The 18,406-nt window shown below is 35.9% G+C and overlaps 2 protein-coding genes across 10 annotated transcripts; both read right to left on the bottom strand.

The window, feature by feature from the left end:
* Nucleotides 1–949: 949 nt before the first annotated feature.
* spmap2l (sperm microtubule associated protein 2 like) lies at nucleotides 950–10,785 on the bottom strand. Of its 5 annotated transcripts, none has more exons than XM_028460270.1 (9): nucleotides 10,552–10,593; nucleotides 9,233–9,295; nucleotides 9,120–9,150; nucleotides 7,299–7,355; nucleotides 6,730–6,864; nucleotides 5,039–5,152; nucleotides 2,757–2,871; nucleotides 1,204–1,338; nucleotides 950–1,138 (listed from the first exon to the last, which is right to left on the bottom strand). In XM_028460270.1, the coding sequence occupies exons 2-9, from the start codon at nucleotides 9,249–9,251 to the stop codon at nucleotides 983–985; spliced, it is 762 nt and encodes a 253-aa protein (XP_028316071.1). In that variant the 5' UTR covers nucleotides 9,252–9,295; nucleotides 10,552–10,593; the 3' UTR covers nucleotides 950–982. The 5 variants fall into 5 exon arrangements, with proteins under 5 accessions (XP_028316071.1, XP_028316070.1, XP_028316073.1 ...); XM_028460269.1 differs by having other exon boundaries at nucleotides 9,233–9,319; nucleotides 10,552–10,570; XM_028460272.1 differs by lacking the exons at nucleotides 9,120–9,150; nucleotides 9,233–9,295; nucleotides 10,552–10,593 and adding an exon at nucleotides 10,677–10,785 and having other exon boundaries at nucleotides 7,299–7,423.
* Nucleotides 10,462–17,491, bottom strand: arl9 (ADP-ribosylation factor-like 9). 5 transcript variants are annotated; one of them, XR_003674972.1, is made up of 5 exons: nucleotides 16,816–17,491; nucleotides 14,480–14,663; nucleotides 12,613–12,788; nucleotides 11,373–11,607; nucleotides 10,462–10,688 (listed from the first exon to the last, which is right to left on the bottom strand). XR_003674972.1 is itself a non-coding variant. In XM_028460266.1 (5 exons), exons 1-5 carry the CDS (start codon nucleotides 17,317–17,319, stop codon nucleotides 11,431–11,433), a joined length of 999 nt encoding a protein of 332 aa, XP_028316067.1. In that variant the 5' UTR covers nucleotides 17,320–17,491; the 3' UTR covers nucleotides 11,295–11,430. The 5 variants fall into 5 exon arrangements, 4 of the variants coding, with proteins under 4 accessions (XP_028316067.1, XP_028316068.1, XP_028316069.1 ...); XM_028460266.1 differs by lacking the exon at nucleotides 10,462–10,688 and having other exon boundaries at nucleotides 11,295–11,607; nucleotides 16,816–16,914; nucleotides 16,957–17,491; XM_028460267.1 differs by lacking the exon at nucleotides 10,462–10,688 and having other exon boundaries at nucleotides 11,295–11,607; nucleotides 16,816–16,914; nucleotides 17,020–17,491.
* Between the last annotated feature and the right edge of the window lie 915 nt (nucleotides 17,492–18,406).

Below are 18,406 nucleotides of genomic sequence, written 5' to 3'. Positions count from 1 at the left end.
TTTGAGCACAGTCTTCTTTTGATGCGTAATTGGACTGAACCTGATGTTGGACCATAAATCTGCACTGATCTGAGGACAAACTCAGCATGTACCACTAAGTGCTGCATTAGAGGATTTATGACCTCAGTCTAATGCAGAGTGAACGCTTCACTCACACTTTGTCCACAAAAATGCACAAATTCTACGTTAAAGATGAAAAACTTTATTAACATCCATGTCAGCATTCAGAATAATGACCAATCTGAGCATTAACACAGCAAACAACAAAGGTTTGTGTCTTTTTTGTTGTTTTGTGTGATTTTGTTGTTGATATGTGTGTTGTGAATCATTGTGTGTATTTTTGTCATGCATTTTATATTTTCAGTTCTTTTGGTGTGTGTTTTTGAGTCGTTTTGTATATTTTTGCTGTTTTTTTTTTGGTGTGTCATAGTTCATTTTGTGTATTTTTGTTGTAATTTTGTGCTTTCTGAGTCATTTTTGTGTATATTTGTTTTCATTTTGTGTATTTTGCTGTTTTATGTGCGTGTTATGATTCATTTATGGGGGGGGGGGGTTCCGTTTTGTGCGTTTTTGGTGTCATTTTTGATGCAAAGTTTGTTGTCATTTTGTAGATTTTCTGTTATTTTATCTGTATTTTTGTGGTTGTTTAGTGTATTTCTGAGTCATTTTGTATATTTTGGTTTATTTGTATTTTGTGTGTCATGAGTCATTTTGTTTACTTTTGTTGTCATTTTGTGCATTTTTCTTTGATTTTTCTATGTTCTTTTGCTAATTTTATTTGTATTTTGATTCATTTTGTGTGTTTTTGCAGTCATTCTGTGGGTTTACTTTAGTCAAAGGGCTGCATGTGGCCTTAAAACTACAAGGCAAGTTTAAAACTGTATTTTTAAAGAGAGATTATAACACAACAGTAACATACGATAATCGCTCTGGAATCATGGAAGCTCTATTGCTTCCACTCGTATTCATTCAAGTGACCACATCAAGCAAAAAGAATTCTTTTTCTATCGAGGTTTGATGGTTTTTTTGGGCTCCACTCTGGTTCTCGTGGTGGAACGTAGTCTTTGGAAAGCTGCTTGGGCTCTGAAAGCATCTCCACACGAACGCTGGACGAAGCTTTTTTTGCTGCCTTTGAAATCTGAGGAAGAGAAATGTGATGATGGTGAAGAAGTGGTAGAAGAATAAATGAACGGATGTTCTTACAGTCCAGATGGACTCCTCAGGTCGTCCGAGATCGTGACAGATTTTGTTTTCCTTCAGTTTGGGCAGCGACAGACGAGTGGTTCCACTGGAGGTTCTAGTTGTTTTAGACGCAGAGGAGACGATGGAAGCTGCACTCTGTGAACATACACAGTTTAATAATGTCATCTGTTTATCATAGACACAGCATTTCAAATCAAATATGAAGAAATCACAACCTTACACATAATCCATTAAGCCAACGTTTACATTTGTTGTTTCTTCTTGAATGAAATTACACATGCACTTTGGACAGAATGAAGTTTATATCACCTCGTCTCATCTCTGATCACTGATGATGATTAATGTTCTATTCTTTGTTTGGATGTGACATCTTGTTTTAACTGTAGCTACACTGTCAGGTATCGCTTCAAAATGAGATTTAAACCTCAATGAGCCTCACCTGGTTAGATCAAGGATAAATGCAATAAAATACAATCCTGTTCTTATCTGATCCTTTTTCATCTCATCTTGTCTTCTCTCCTCCTGCCTTGTCTTGTCTCATCTTGACATCTTATCTGGCCTCAAACTATTTTTTCTTGGCCTATTTTATCTTATCTTATCTTATCCTATGTTGTCTGGTCTTGTCTTATCATATCTTATCTTGTTTCATCCTATCTGGTCGCGTCTCATCCTGTCCTATGTTATCACATCTTCAACCTAACATACCTTATCTTGTCCTATCTTATCTCAGCTAATTGTATTTTATCTTGTCCCGTCCTAGCCGATCTTTTCTTGTCTTGTCCTATTCGATCTAGTCTCATCCTGTCTTATCTCATCTCATCCTATCTTGTCTTAACTCTTCTTGTTCTATCTTATCTCAACACATCCTATCTTACATCATCTCAACCTGTTTTCCTATTCCCATCTTATCTCATCTTGTCCTTTATAATCTGGTCTAATCTCATCCTATATTATCTTGTCTCATCCTGTCTTATCTCATCTTGTCTTATTTATCTCATGCTGCCTCGTCGTATCTGATCCTGTCTGATCTTATCTTGTCCTCTCTTCTTTCGTCCTTATCTCATCTTGTCGTATATTGTCTTATCTCGTCCCCCATCCAATCTCTTCTTGTCTTCTCTTCTTATCTCAACACATCATACCTTATCTCATCTCAACTTATCTTACCTTGTCGGGTCTTATTTGACCCTACTCGATCTTATCTTGTCCTATCTGATCACATCTCATCTTGTCCTATATTATCTTTTCTCGTCTCATCCTGTCTTATCTCATCTTGCCTTATTTATCTCATCCTCCTCATTTTCTCTTGTTCTGTTTGATCTGGCCTTGTCCTCTCTTCTCTTGTCTTTATCTCATCTTGTCGTATGTTTTCTGGTCTCGTCTAATCTTATCTTACTCCTGCCTAATCTTGTCATGTCTTTATTAAAAAGACTTTTTAATGACTTCATTTCTCTTTTCTTGATCCATAGTTTGTTTATAAACACTTGTTTTTCTGCCTTTTCGACAAAAGTCTTTGAATGGATTCTAGTCAGAATTCAACCCTGGTCGTTTCTCACCGGCCTGTTGCTGAGGTGGTCTGGATGGGTGGGTTTGGGTCTGGAGAGCTGCTGCAGTAGAGCAGACATGGGTACAGGTCTCAGTGTGATGGCAACGTTCCACATGGGACGGTTTCTGTGTACGTCAATCACACACAGACACACTAAGAACACAAACTACACACATGCTCTTATGATTTCATCCTAACTCACGGTATCGCAGCATCTTGATGGAAAGCAGAGACATTAAAGCCCTCCATCGTGTGTTCGGTTTCCGTCCATTAGACTCAATTTCTTTCCCAGATGTTGTCACACATTATAAGATATTACATCCCATGTTTATGATTCACATGTTAGTTTATCTGAATCTACTGTTCCTCTCTTTGTTGTTTTAAACTCACATTTGCTCGTGATCATTCCCTATTTTCTGTGTTGAAAATTAATGACGTTAACATCAGACTCCAGATGCACTTTGGTCCATGATTATTCAATAGGCACATTGTTCGTTCTTAGTTTGATTGGATGAAAACCTTTTGTGATCTGGACAATTTAGATAGTGTCGTATGTGTCGTTTTCCATCTGTCCTTATTTTTCTTCCATTTTCAGCTTCCAATATCTCAGGAACTCCATCACATACAGTAGGAATCTGAAATATGGTACAGTAATATAGCTCCACCTACTCTCTCAGAATAATGAAAAATATCTGCTATACATCCTATCTGGTGGACATGCCAGACCCCCAAAATTGGAAAAAAGTCAGTGTGTGTTTGGGTCTGGAACATGTTTAGTCCTTCATTAAACTACTTAGCATATGTCTCAGCTCCCTGTAATTAGATCAGCTTAGAGCTATGAACATAGACTGTTCACATCATTAATGATTCGTCACAGATAAGCATTGGTTCTTGGGTCACGCGCTCTGGAAATCTGACAAAAATACTTTTTTGTACTATTTTCATTGGTCCATAACTTTGGACCTCAACTTTGGGTTATTTCACAATATTGAAAATCCTTCACATGAGGTCATTGTAGCTTGACTCTGTGTCTAATAATCATTTATTCTTTATTCGTTTTTCACTTTTAGACTGAAGTGCGCAAGATGTCCTGAAAATGTGTTGAAGTGACATAGAATGATCCAGATTGAAGTCCAGCTGAGTTCAGGGTTTATGAAAAGACTTCCTCGGTGGTCCGATTCTTTGGATAATGGCTCTATTGTGTTTGCTCGCTGCTCTCCTGCTGAAATAACAGCTCTATCTGAACTCATATGTTTGATCATGGATTTATCTACTGTAAAGCTAATGCAATAAAAAAGATAAATTCCTAAATTTTCCTAAAACTCCAGATTTCTAAAAGTTGAATGACTTTGTTTTGATTTGTAATGTTCACCCTTAACATTAAAGCTGACTGAATTCCAGACTTTTAATGACTAACATTTATTATTCAACACCTAACATTTATCATTTTTATGCCAATTTCTTTTCTTCTCATCACATTGTATCATATCATTGTGTGATAACTTTGTGATTGAGAGTCGATAATTCACAAATTAATAGATTTAACTTTTTCCCAAATGTGAGGAGCTGCATGTGCACCAGATAGGACGTATAGCAGATATTTTTCTATATTCTGAGAGAGTAGGTGGAGCTGTATTACTATACCGTATTTACCTTTCCTATGTGCTGTAGTTCATGACATATTGGAAGCTGAAAATGGAAAAAAAATAAGGATGAGTGAAAATTGACAAATACCCCCTCACTAAATAGTCCATATCTCAAAAATTATTAATCTGATTTTTTTTTCACGTTTTTCAGATTTTCACACATTTTTTTTTTTTTCACGTGTTTTTTTTAGATTTTCATAGGTGTTTTTCACATTTTCACGTGTTTTTTAGATTCTCATGTGTTTTTTAAAGATTTTTATGTGTTTTTCGGATTTTCACGTGTTATGTGTGTATGTATGTACTACGTTTTTCTTTCTCTTTTATTTTGTAAAATTTATTGGGCATATCTGTAACACAAGTCATTTTTCCCTGGGATCAATAAAGTACTCCTGATTCTGCAGAAACGTCATCGACAAACTAATTACGCATGTGAAAAATACACGTGAAATGGGCAATATTATCTCAAAAAGTATTCATCCGATCATACTAAAATTTTACATTGTGCCTATTGAATAATCTCGTAACAATTGGTAAAAAAATCCTAATTTTTTAACACTGAAGTGCGTGAGCCATTTGTGAAATGACATGAAATGTTTATTTTTCTCCTGTTTGTTTGAAGTTTAATGTCTAATAATGAGGCTTTTACTTGGCTTCCTGGGAACCTGGAGTCCTGGTTCTAGGCGTTGACAGGCGTACAGTGTTTTCATACTGGGAGGAAGGACATTGTTTCCTCTTAAAGAAGCTCAGCGCCTCCTCCTTCCTGCAGGAATATCATACAATACACTGTACACTATGGGATGAATGTGAGATAGATTGTATCAAGCCTCCAAGAAAGAGACGGAGGAGGAAGTTCATAACAATGGTCGAGTGTAAACAAACTCACGTGCACACTCCAAATGTTCACCAACAGCAGTAATAGGAACGTGCACGTGAGCTCAAAGGATCCCATTGTTTAAAAATTGAGGAAGTAATGGATTATAATCAGAAAGATGCAAATTAAAAGTCTGAGTACATCCTGCGAGTTTCCTCTGATCAAACAATTCAGTCCATTGTTTGATTTGTTCCCTCTGAAAGATCAGTCAAAGCATCAAAGCACACATGGGCAATACATACAGTATATATATTATATATAATATAAAAGCAAGAAAATGACACCAAAATCACAGAAAATGACAAAACTACACAAAATGTACTCCAAACACATGCAAAACTACTACAGAAGTGCAGGTAAATAAATAACAATAAATAAATGATACAAAACAACATTAAATGTACACAAAAAAGGCCCCAAAACACATAAACTCTATAAACACACAAGAGGAGAAAAAATTAAAACAAAATACACAAAATGACAGAAAAATATATAAAACGACAACAAAAATGCACAAAATGACTATAAAAATACACAAAAAATAACAGAAACACACAAAAGGCAAGGCAAAATTATTTGTATAGCGCATTTCATACTCAAGGCAACTCAATGTGCTTTACATGATAAAACATTCAATTGTTTAAAATCAATAAGAACATTTAAAATCATCAGTAAAATCAATTAAAATCATCAGTAAAATCATCATTACATCAACAACATGACAAAAAATCTCTCTCTCAATCATATGCAGTAGAGAAAAAAAGTGCCTTTAACTTTGATTTAAAAATGTTCACATGTGATGCTGACTTCAGCTCTGCTGCAGTTTGTTCCACTTATTTGCAGCATAACAACTAAAAGCAGCATCACCATGTTTACTGTGAACTCTGGGCTCCACTATCTGACCTGTGTCCAGAAACAACAACTTAAACTCACAAATTGAATAAATACACAAAACAACAACTAAAACATAAAATAAGAGAAACAAAATAACAGCAAAATACACAAAAACATACAAGATTATTCCAAACATACACAAAAATTGAAAAAATATGTATAAAAGTACAAAAAAATACACAAATTGAATCCAGAAACACACAAAATGACTATGAAAATACACAAAAATAACAGAAACAAACACACAAAATGAATAAATATACAAAATAACAATAAAGATACATAAAAGTCTCCCTTTCTTTTAAAACTAAACAAATATAAGTGTTTTTTTTCAAATGATTATCAAGCTATATTTGTTCATTAGCACATTTTACCCTTTAAAAATAAATGCAGAATGACTAGAATACAACAATATTTTAATTTACTGTGAAGATTTTTCTTTTTCTCTGTTTTTATAAGATCACCCCAAAAAAACTGGTGTAATTTGGGTTTGTTTACTTGTTGCGTGCCACTCGATTAATAATGGAGTCATGAATAATATTAAAGGAGGAGCAGCTACACATATACTGTACCTCCATTGGTCGTCCCACGCTGAGAAGCTTCTTTTGGGCCTGGCCAGGTATTGAATTCTCGCACTGGGAACGGCTCTGAGTGCTGCTGGGGATATGGGCCATATTGGTTCCTGGTTCCCCCAGACCAGCTTCTCACTGTCCAGTAAATACAAGGAACATTTCCACTAAGGAATGATGGCAATCCCAGTGCACACACAAAATAAACATTTCCCAACATGAACCCATGAATAAAAAATGACCTTCAGTTATTTTGCTATTGTTTCACCATTTTAGAATCACATTCAGACACAGGCCAGACATATGTCTCCAATTATGTAGTTTTGGAGAACGGAGCTGAAAATAAGGAAACATTGACCGCGTCTCCTGGATTCAATCACACTTTGAGGTGTGGGCAAACATGCAAGATCATGTGATGCAGCTGGAACGGAGCGAGTGCTGGTCGGGCTGTAAACCAAACATGCAGTGAATGGAGGCCATTGTGATGGTTTTTGTGGTATCAAGAAAATATTTGTCCAGAGACTTTATTCAAATGAAAAGGAAAGCTTTCACAACGACTTCCAGTGACTCACCAAGGAGTCGTGGCCCAGACGGTTTTGGAGGTTTTGTGCTGCGCCAGCTCCGAAATCCTGCAGAACATTCCCAAATAACACAGTCAAAAAGAGGGAATGTTTTCTGAGCTCTGCTAATGCAACATCTGCATTTAGCTCTGAAACACAATCAGTGATAGGATTTAAAAAGAGTCTCTAGAAACACTCATTTTGTGTATGTGACCTGTAGAAGAAATGATATATATATATTTAAAATATTAAACTGAAAAAAATTAATTGATTAAAAAAAAAAAGTTTGTATATGTCCATGGAACAGCCTACATGTTTAGCTAACTAATTGCATCATTTTATTCTTCTCTTTTTAGTTATTAGCCTATAAATGGTGCTTCCTCGTACTTTTTAAACTCATAACATGCCAAAAAAAAACCAACGTATACATTTTAACCTACACTACTGTACTTTTTCACTCACACAATTTAGCTTGAAACGTTTTCAGCAACTTTAAACTTGACTCAGTTAACGTTTTGATCAGTATTTAAACTTCTATGATTACCAGTTAGCTATACGCTAACTTAACTTGTTGAAGCTACAGCTAATTTTAGCTAATTTTATGTAAAAACTATTTCCATGACAGTTACTTGCTTTAAGCTAACACACAGGAGCTAACGCTAACTAATTTTCTTAAAAAGGATTTTTAACTTTATATGCAAATTCATTTGCAACAATGTATTTGCTCTTGTTGACTTTATTTCTATGAAATATTGCGTGTTAAATACATTTAGCAATGCTAAACTGGAGTTTGATTTCAGGCTAGGACTTTTTTTTTAAAAATTGGAATTTGATCATTTCATTTAAAGCAGCAGTTCTCAACCTTGAGGTCAGGACCCTATTTGGGGTCGTGAGACACTGGGAGGGAACTAAGAATCATTTTTGAACAATTTGAGCCCATTTTTGCTTATTTTTACCCTTTTTCTGCAACTACACCAAACTCACCATATTTGAACCTATTTTCATCACCTTTTCTTGACATATTTTTGCTCCTTTAATGCATTTTTGCTACATTTCTCCCATTTCTGACACTTCTCCATCAAATTTCAATGCCTTTTCTGCACATTTTTTACACTTTCAAGACATTTTTGGTACTTATGAACTCTTCCCACCACTTTTCCACCTAATGTCACATATGTTGATCCATTATTGTTACTTTTCACCCCTTTTCACCATATTTCATTTATTTTTTTTTTTTTTTGCCAATTTAATGATTTGTCATGGCCATTATTTGCTAGTTTGAACAAATTGTTTCTACTTTTAAGCCAATAATGACACTTTGAACCCTTTTTACCACTTTTTCTGTCCATTTGTAGCCACTCTAATTTGCTTTTGGTAATTAATTTGGATTTTAAAATCCCATTTCACCACCTTTTCACCATTTTTGGTCATTTTGAACCCATTTTATTTCTGATTAAAACAAGGATTAATTTGACTTTATACGATGACACAAATAATAATAAACTTCATGGATATATAGTGGATATTATTCAGATAAATAAATAAATAAATGTAGTATCACATATTCATAGAACAATGTACCATCACTTTGCTGATTTACCGTTTACCTTTACAGCCTTCAAATACTTCTAATCTTTTTTAAACGTACAGTATAAAATTGGTAAAGAAGAATATATGGTAATTGGCGTGTGAACCAGATAACATATTGAGGGCGATATTTCATATTTTGCTAAAATCAATGTCTTTAATAGTGGCATAAAACAAATAAATAATAATTGAAACATACAATTGCACCACAAATCTTTGAATATGGACAATATGAAGCGATATTACCTGCTCGAGGGACCATATCTGGTCTGAATAGCTGCAAGAATCAGCAAAGCAACGTATTAGATAGGAAACAGGTGTGTGTGATTGCCATAAAGTCATAAAATTGATCAATTCACCTGGTTTTTGGGACACCATCTCGCCCTGAAGCCTCTGGTCAGCTAGTTGGAGTCTTTAGTAACCTGATGAGTGTTTGAAACTGGAGTCTAGTGGGTAAACTCACAGGATGTCGTGAGAAAAGCGATCCATCAGGATTAGATGGTGATGTCTAGTGCTGCTCTAGTTTCTTTTCAAGGCCAGATTTAAAACGTAAAAATGCTTTGAAAGTGTGATGAGAGGATTTTTCTTCCTCACACTTAATCACAGATAAAGGTTATGAGCACAATACTGTGTTATATCAGAAATAGTTCTCTGTTTGAAGGTTTAAGGCACACGTGTAAAACTTATTTAGTTCAGGGGCCAAATACGCAGGCCTGTCACTATGGGTGGGCCATGGCGGGCCCGGCCCACTCAGCACAAGCATTGCGCCCCACCACTTGTGACACAGGATTTTCATTTTTTTCATGATGTTCATAGAGGCAAAAATTTAATTAATTTGGTTTATCATAGAATACGGTATCTGCTTTTGTGTTCCTTAAATGTCCATAGTTGGGAGTGTGGGGCCCCGAAAAGGTATTTTGCTTAGGGCCCCAAGATAACTAGGCCGGCCCTGTGTATGCGCAAGAGTGTTGGTGTGTGCGTGCAAGAGTGTTGGTGTGTGCAAGAGCATTGGTGTGTGCGCAAGGGTGTTGGTGTGTACGTGCAAGAGTGTTGGTGTTTGCGCGCAAGAACGTTGGTGTGTGCGTGCAAGTGTTGGTGTGTGCGCAAGAGTGTTGGTGTGTGCGCGCAAGAGCGTTGATATGCGCTTATGGCGTCACATTAGTGCCAAAAACCCAAGTGCATAAAAACTGTCATTGCGCACAGTAAAGACCACTTTCTGCGCGCACCTTGCCTGTCTGCGCGCGCACGGTGCCATATGCGTGGGTGCGTGCGGTGCCTTTCTGCGCGCGCGCAGTCTCGATCTGTGCGCTCGCAGGGATCTCTCTGCGCGCGGTGATTTTGAGTTTTGGTCACGGTCAGAGCCAATCAGAGGTACAGTAGGGTCATCACAGTGTAAAGTCCGTGGCTGTTTCCTGGGACCAAAGTATGGAGGTAGTTTTTTTTTACTGTCTTAGCTAAACTGACTTCTAGTCTACGTCTAATATGCCCGTCCCCAAAGTGCCAAAACTCAACATCACAGCGCACAGACCGAGACGGAGCGAGTGCTGGTCGGGCTGTAAACCACACATGCAGTGAATGGAGGCCATTGTGATGGTTTTTGTGGTATCAAGAAAATATTTGTCCAGAGACTTTATTCAAATGAAAAGGAAAGCTTTCACAACGACTTCCAGTGACTCACCAAGGAGTCGTGGCCCAGACGGTTTTGGAGGTTTTGTGCTGCGCCAGCTCCGAAATCCTGCAGAACATTCCCAAATAACACAGTCAAAAAGAGGGAATGTTTTCTGAGCTCTGCTAATGCAACATCTGCATTTAGCTCTGAAACACAATCAGTGATAGGATTTAAAAAGAGTCTCTAGATTTCCAATAAAAACACACAAATGAAAAAAGGGAAACCATTCATTTAACCTTGAACATTGTTGAACATGCTCTTGTATTTGAAAGGACAACATCTTTAGAAATGTGCTTTAAGAAGGATTTACATGCTTTTTTTTTTTGCATTTTTCTTAAATATTTTCCATAAGTTTTCTCCCTGCTCTGAGTCAGGAATTCTGAATATTCATTATTATTCTAGTTCACTTTATAAACTGTCATACGTTTCCTCATCATCCGTAAAATAAGCTTGTATCTTTGAGCAAACAATAGAAAAAAACCCAAATAAAAACAATCCAAGGTGCCAAACAGAGACAAAGCTGCTTGTTTCTACACTTCTGTGTGAAAAACAGTTGAAATAATGTTTAGATTTAGTTGTTGACAAATAGTAAAATCTAAATAAACAGATTTCCTGCTGTAGCCTGGTGCTGAGTAAGTGCTTTATTATGCACACTTGTTAATCACTGAAACAACATATTCAGCTGAATGTTTGCCTGATGGCGGCCTCTAGTGGCAGAAGAGCATTACTATGAAAAACTACTCCACACAATGTAACATTTTCAAATTAAAACAGAGCTTTTAGTTATTCTCAAATATAGAAAATGTGTAAAATGTGTAAAACAAACCCAAATTGTAACAACATCGCAAACCAAAGAAATATGCATGTTTTAAAACATAAAAACATGTTTTATTTGCTGCCACACGCAATCTGAATGATCAGATCCCGCGCGTCCTGAACACCCGAGCTCAGCTCCACTTCGCCCTTTTTCATGTAGGTGCCGATCAGGAACAGCTGGCGTTCTCCGACCTCGGACAGCGACAGGTCGTCATGGACGTCGGTGATGCTGAGGGCAGACGGAATGTCCTGAAAAAGTGGAAAAAAAATCAAACAGAAGAGACGATAGAGGATCCTCCCCCTCATGCCACTAAAGAAAACACACGCAAAAAGACAAAAAAAACACTTAAGGACAACAAATAATACACAAGATGAGTGCATAAATAAGAGAAAAATATACATAACAACAATGAAAATACACAAAACAACAACAAATATACACAGAATGACAAAAAAATAAACAAAATGACAACAAAAACAACTTTAAAATGCAAAGATTTAAAATTTGAAAAAGAAAATCACTCAAACTTAAATAAAATGCTTAAAACAACGACAAATAAAAGCATATAACAAATGAGCAAAAAATTTTAAAAGATGACTACAAATCATACACAAAGTAACAGAAAAATGTACTGAACGACAACAGAAATGCACAAATGAATAAAAATTCAAAAAACAACTACAAAAATATACCAAGAATTACAGAAAAATTTACAAAATCATAATGAGATACACAGAATGACAGAAAATTAACAAAAAAAACCCCCACAGAGAACATTACACTAAAACAACAACAACAAAGTCATAAAAAAGCGTCAGAAAACAGCAACCAAAACCTACATAAAATACAAAAAAAGTCAAGAGAAATACACATTGGAAATGGGGGAAAAATAGACAAAACATCAAAAATACCCAGAATGACAGAAAACATATTTTCAGCAACACACAAATCATTTTTATTTTACTGCATTAATGCTCACATTGGTCTTTATTCTAAAGCAGACATGGATATTGATAATGTGGCCGTCGTATTAAACAATTATACTGTATTTTTGCAGATGCACATGTGCAGCAAAGATAAAGGAAAACCTCTCAAATCAACTTTCCAACCATTTTCCTTTTTTAAATGTACTTTCAGATGAATTAGTGAGTAATAATCTGTGTGTAATCTGCAGTCTGAGCTCTCCCTGAAGTGTAAAACTTGTTTCTAAGAAGCAGCGGATGCTGGTGGAGGGTCTTTCCTGTCACTCTCACCTGTTTGTTGGCCAGAACCATTAAAGGCAGACGAGGGCGAGAGGTCAACAGCACCTCTAAGTGTTTCCTAGCAACGGTGAAACGCTGAGGATCAGACGCGTCCACCACAAACACCAGCAGCAGAGCTTTAGATAAATATCTCTGCCAGTACTGACGCAGCTCCTCTTTACCTCCGACTGAAACACACAGAAATCAGCTGTTACATCATCACAGTTACGCAGTTTGAGGAACAGTTTATATCATACACGCTGATGTAATGAGGGCAGGGGAATATCCTGAGACTGAAAATCAAACAGAAGCAACGTTAGAGGATCCTCCTCCTCATGCTACGTAAAAAACACACAGAAAGACAGAAAAACACAAAATTACAGCAAAAAATACACAAGATGAGTGTAAAAATACACATAAATAACTGCGAAATATACAAAATCCATCCATCTTCTTCTTCCGCTTAGCCGTTTCCGGGTCGCGGGGGCAGCATCCTCAGTAAATGACAACAAATATACACAGAATGACAGAAAAATATACAAAACTACGACAAAAACAACATTAAAATGCAAAAAAAATCACTCCCAAAACAACAATAAAAATGCTTAAAACAACAACAAAAACACATCAAGTGAGCAAAAATACAAAAGATGGCTACAAACACACACAAAGTAACAAAAACATTTACAAAAACACACAAACACCAAGAATTATTAATAACACAACAACAAAAACACCAAATGAGGGAAAAATACACAAGGCAATGACAAAAATGCATAAAACAACAACAACAAAATCACACAGAAATTACACACGCTGATGTAATGAAATAACGGCAGTGTTAGAATTTAATATAATAAAAATAATGATTAAAATTTGACCATAAAAAGAAGCTTATTGGGAACTAAAAAGTTTGCAAAAACGCGAAGTACGCACCAGTTTTACCCATGAGCTAAAGTGAAGTAAATAAAGAATAAAAATAAATAAATTGATTATCAGATAAATAAAAATTAATTAACAAGAATAATAAATGAAATAATTCAAACTAAAGAACTCTAATTCTTCCTTTAAATGACACCCCCCCAACTCACTCTCCCTTGTATCCCCCCCCCCTCCCCCACCCCCCCCCCCCCCCCCCCCCCCCCCCCCCCCCCCCCCCCCCCCACTAGGGTGCAACGCCTCCCTCTCTAGTTGTGTAGCTAGTTGCACTGCTTTATTAATACATTATTATTATTGTACTATTAATGTATTTCATAAATTATTTTCATTATTCAGGTGACCATGATTTTCTGCATTTTCACAATGTTTCACCAGTTTTAACCATGAAATAATCAATAAAAGGAATACAAATAAATTAATAGATTTTTTTAGAAAAATAAAATGAGTAAATATAAATAATAATAAATGTAATAATTCAAACCAAAGCAGCATTTAACGCTCCCCCCAACTCGCTCTCCCTTGTATCAACACTGCCCTCTCTAATTGTGATGGTCACAAGTCGGCAATATAGATATATTTTTTTTAATCTTATTATTTCCTCTTTATAGCTGTCAGCAACACTGCTATATCTTCTATTAATTAATTTATATAATAAATTCTGTTTATTACTCATGATGTGAGTAAAATGACTCAAAACTGAAATTAAATTACAAATTAATTCATTTAAACACACAATAGGTGACCATAATGTTGGATTTTCTGCGTTTTTACAATGTTTACAACTTTTTTTTTTCAGAATTGGTGAATTTTACTGAAGGAAATAAACCTATCAATAAGACGAGAATGTAGAAACCCAGCAGCACGGCTTCACTAAATATTTTAGTAGTAAACCTAAAACATGGATGAAATAATTAAACATTGAACACAAGCTGTGACGTACTTTCCAGGAACTCGATGTGGAGTCCGTCCCTGTTGATGGAGACGGCGTTAAAGCCCTCAGTGGGTTTCATGTCCTGGTCCAGAATCCCCGTGGACAAACAGTGCAGCAGGCTGGTCTTACCGGCTCCATCCAGACCCAGAACCAGGACCTGGGAACCCTCAGAGTCCGACTCCACGGGCCGAGGCTGGAACAGAACCCAGACAATGAAACTCAGTGATTAGAGATGATTTAGTGGTTTTATTCTCCTTCATTAACTCAAACAACATCTTATCTTCACTTGAAATGATCAAAGTCAGGCTTAAAACTGCACGTTTTCACATATTCTGTGTTTATCAGTTTAGAAGTCAAGTTTCATAAGAAGTATTTATTACAGCTTGTAAGGAAACGCTTATTTTGCCTCAAAACCCACCAGCAATGTAGAAAAACAAATATCATTACAGCAGCTGAGTCAACTAGCGGTGGGAACCTCTGTGTACCTCACGATACGATACGATACGATACACAATACACCGCTCACGATAACAATTATCTCACGATGTGACGATACTGCGATTATCGATATATTGGTCAGAAATCAATCTACGATAATCTATGACATAAGAAAAAAAAAGATGAAGTGAAAAAATACAATTTTTATTTTATCTCTGAAAGACAATAAATTGAAAAAGTGTCCTATGAACAGTGACACTATTTTAGTCCAACATTTATGTAAATAAGTGTCAACATACCAATGTAAACCAATAAGTATGTCTAATAGTGCTTTATGTAAGAAAATAAATAGGGTCTTTCTGACCAGTGACACCATTATAGTGAAATATTACAGTAAACAATATATTGGTTCCTTCAACAAACAGTGACAACATTTATGTGAAGACGTATCTGCACATTTTAGTGAAAAAACAAAAAAGGTTTTGAAGAAAAAAAAAAAAAAAATCGATAATTAGCGGGAGCATATCGATAATCGATTGTGTGGAAAAACATCACGATATATCGTCGTATCTAGATATCGTCACACTCCTAGAGTCAACTTTATTTTATTTTTTATTTATTTATTTAGCACTTTAGAGTAGTAGCCATTAAAGGTAAAAAAGAAAGAACATAAAAAACATCCATTTGGATGTATGAATATATACAAAAAAAGTAATAATAATAATAATAATAATAATAATAATAATAGCATGTGCATGAGAGAGGTAGAAGCCAATAGGCTTACAAATAAAAAGCCGATATAATAGGATAAAGATATAATATATTAGTGCCTGATCAAATATTATTGTCCTATTATATCCTTAATGGGATAAAGATATTTGATCAGGCACTATTATAACTAAGAACATAATTACTAGATACTTTAAGTTAAGAAAGAAGCTTGAATTAGTTTAAACCGACTACTTACACATTGTATATTGTTGTGTTTTACTGCGACTTTTATTGAAACTTGTACTTTTAGTTTTACTTGGTTGTGTACGGGTATATTTAAAGTTCAATAAATGTTAATAGTTCTATTCTAATATATACATTTATATCATATGAGTGTTTCAACTGTCTTTCATAATCAATGTGCTTTAAAAAAAAAAGGATATCGGCCTCAAATATCGCTTTAGATGTCAGCCATCGGCTGAATAAAAAATAAATTAAAAAAAATAAATTAAAAAAAATAAATTAAAAATCAGTATCTGCATCGGCCTTTGAAAATCCCATATTGGTCAACCTCTAGTTTATACAGTATGTAAGGGAAATAGAAATTTGGAAGTTTGAGGCAAATTTTTTAATTGGGAAAAAAGCATGGTGGAAGCTATGATGGAAATGAATAGTAGCTGTGGCTACAATAGTAGCTTACCACCACTGTGTGTGGAGTGAAAGAATAATGCACATCAATGTAAAGTGCTTTGAGTGTCTATGAAAAAGCGCTACATGAAATGCAATGCATTATTATTATTATTATTATTATAACTGATAATAATGACAGTGTAATGTCAGCCTAATGTATAAACTTCAAGTAAAGTTGTTACCAACTTTTCTTCTTTATAACAAATAATAACATGTTTTTTTTTAAATCTCCAAATGTCAAATAAATTCTTCAAAAAGTGCAATTAAAAAACCCCTAGCCTAACCCCCAGGATAAACTTGTAATAGGATAAACTTGTAATAAAATGTTGTAAGTTTGAGACGAATTTGAACTGAAAATAAATAAATAAATAAATAAAACAGCTTGGTGGATGAAAACTGGAAATAATCTATGAGTTTATGAAGCTATGACGAAAATAAATAGTCACCAAAAATTCACCATTAGGAGAAAATATAAGCCCATGAAATATATGGGTTTTTAACCTCACCTCTGATGTCTCAGCTTCAGGATGAAGATCAGGAGATTCTTCTTCTTCTTTCAGAACCTCATTTTGGACTACAAGAGCCTCATTTTGAACTACAAGAGCCTCATTTTGGACTACAAGAGCCTCATTTTGGACTACAAGAGCCTCATTTTGGACTACAAGAGCCTCATTTTGGACTACAAGAGCCTCATTTTGGACTACAAGAGCTTCTTCTTCTTCTTCTTCTTCTTCTTCTTTTTCCTCCTTCCGAGCCTCACTTTGGATAACAGCTTCTTCTTCTTCTTCTTCTTCTCCGTCCTTGTTCGCAGCCTCAGTTTGGACCACAGCTGCTACTTTTTGCTTCTCTGAAGCCTCTTCCTGCTTCACAGCCGCACTCAGAGCCTCTCCTCCGGGCTGTTTCTGGGCCTCCTTCTCGGAGGAAGACGCGGAGCTCCAGAAAAAGTAAGCGACTCCGATGACCACGGAGGCTCCGAGCACCGCAGCGGCAGCTAATCTCTCCCCGAACATGACGCTCCTCCGCCGGCCTGACTGTGCTGAAAGGGCCGGTGTTTGTTTACCTGTTTTATTCCCACATTTCAGGAGTGTTTCCCCCCCCTGTCCTTATCTTCCTCAACAAGTGGATTATCAGACACAGGAAGCTCTGGAGGAACTTTGTTTCCGGCCGAAGTGAAGTCGCTGTTTGCATAGACGGCCACCAGGGGGAGTCATTTCATCATATTATATCCATTGAAGAACAGTCATGTGGAGACAGAGTCATCTATAAGGGGGAATAAAGGGGAGATATCTTTGGGGTCCATCCATAAAGCCAGTTTAATGATGGTCCATTGTTCTATGAATTTGTGATAACCACATTTATTTATTCATCTGAATAATATCCACTGTTATCCAGGAAGTTTATTATTATTTGTGCCATAGTATATAGTCATTAAATATGTAAATCCTTGTTTTAATCCGAAATAAAATGGGTTAAAAGTGACAAAAATGGTGGGAAAAAAAAGGTGAAATGGGGTTTTTAAAAACCACACAAATTGGTTAAAAGTTGCAAATTAGAGTGGGCAAAAACAGACAGAAAAAAGTCGTAAAAAGGGATAAAAGTGTCAATATGAGAACAATTAGTTTAAACTGGCACATAATGGGCAATGCAAATCGTGAATGTGGTTAAACTGGCAAAATAAGCTTGAAATATAGTGAAAAGAGGTAAAAGGTGACATAAATGGGTCAATATATGCAACATTAGGTGGAAAAGTGGTATGAAATGTGTGGAAAATTGTGGAAAAAGAGCAGAAGTGGTAGAAATGAGAGTAATGTAGCAAAAATGCATTAAAAGGAGCAAAATTATGACAAGAAAAAGTGATGAAAATAGGTTAAAATATGGCAAGTTTGGTGTAGTTGCAGAAAAAGAATAAAAATGTATAAAAATGGATTCACATTGTTCAAAAAAATATTCTTAGTTTCTTGATAGCATCTGGCGACCCCCCCTTCCAGTGTCTTGCAACCCCAAATGGGGTTCTGGCCCCAAGGTTGAGAAGCACTGCTTTAGACCAGGTAGGAGCGTTCATATCATTCACTTCAGGGGGGACATTATACGAGCCGA

Source organism: Gouania willdenowi, chromosome 10 (genome assembly GCF_900634775.1).
Source record: "Gouania willdenowi chromosome 10, fGouWil2.1, whole genome shotgun sequence".
Taxonomy (NCBI): Eukaryota; Metazoa; Chordata; class Actinopteri; order Blenniiformes; family Gobiesocidae; genus Gouania; species Gouania willdenowi.
The sequence above is the reverse complement of the archived record's forward strand: the minus strand, read 5'-3'. Positions and strand labels throughout refer to the sequence as shown.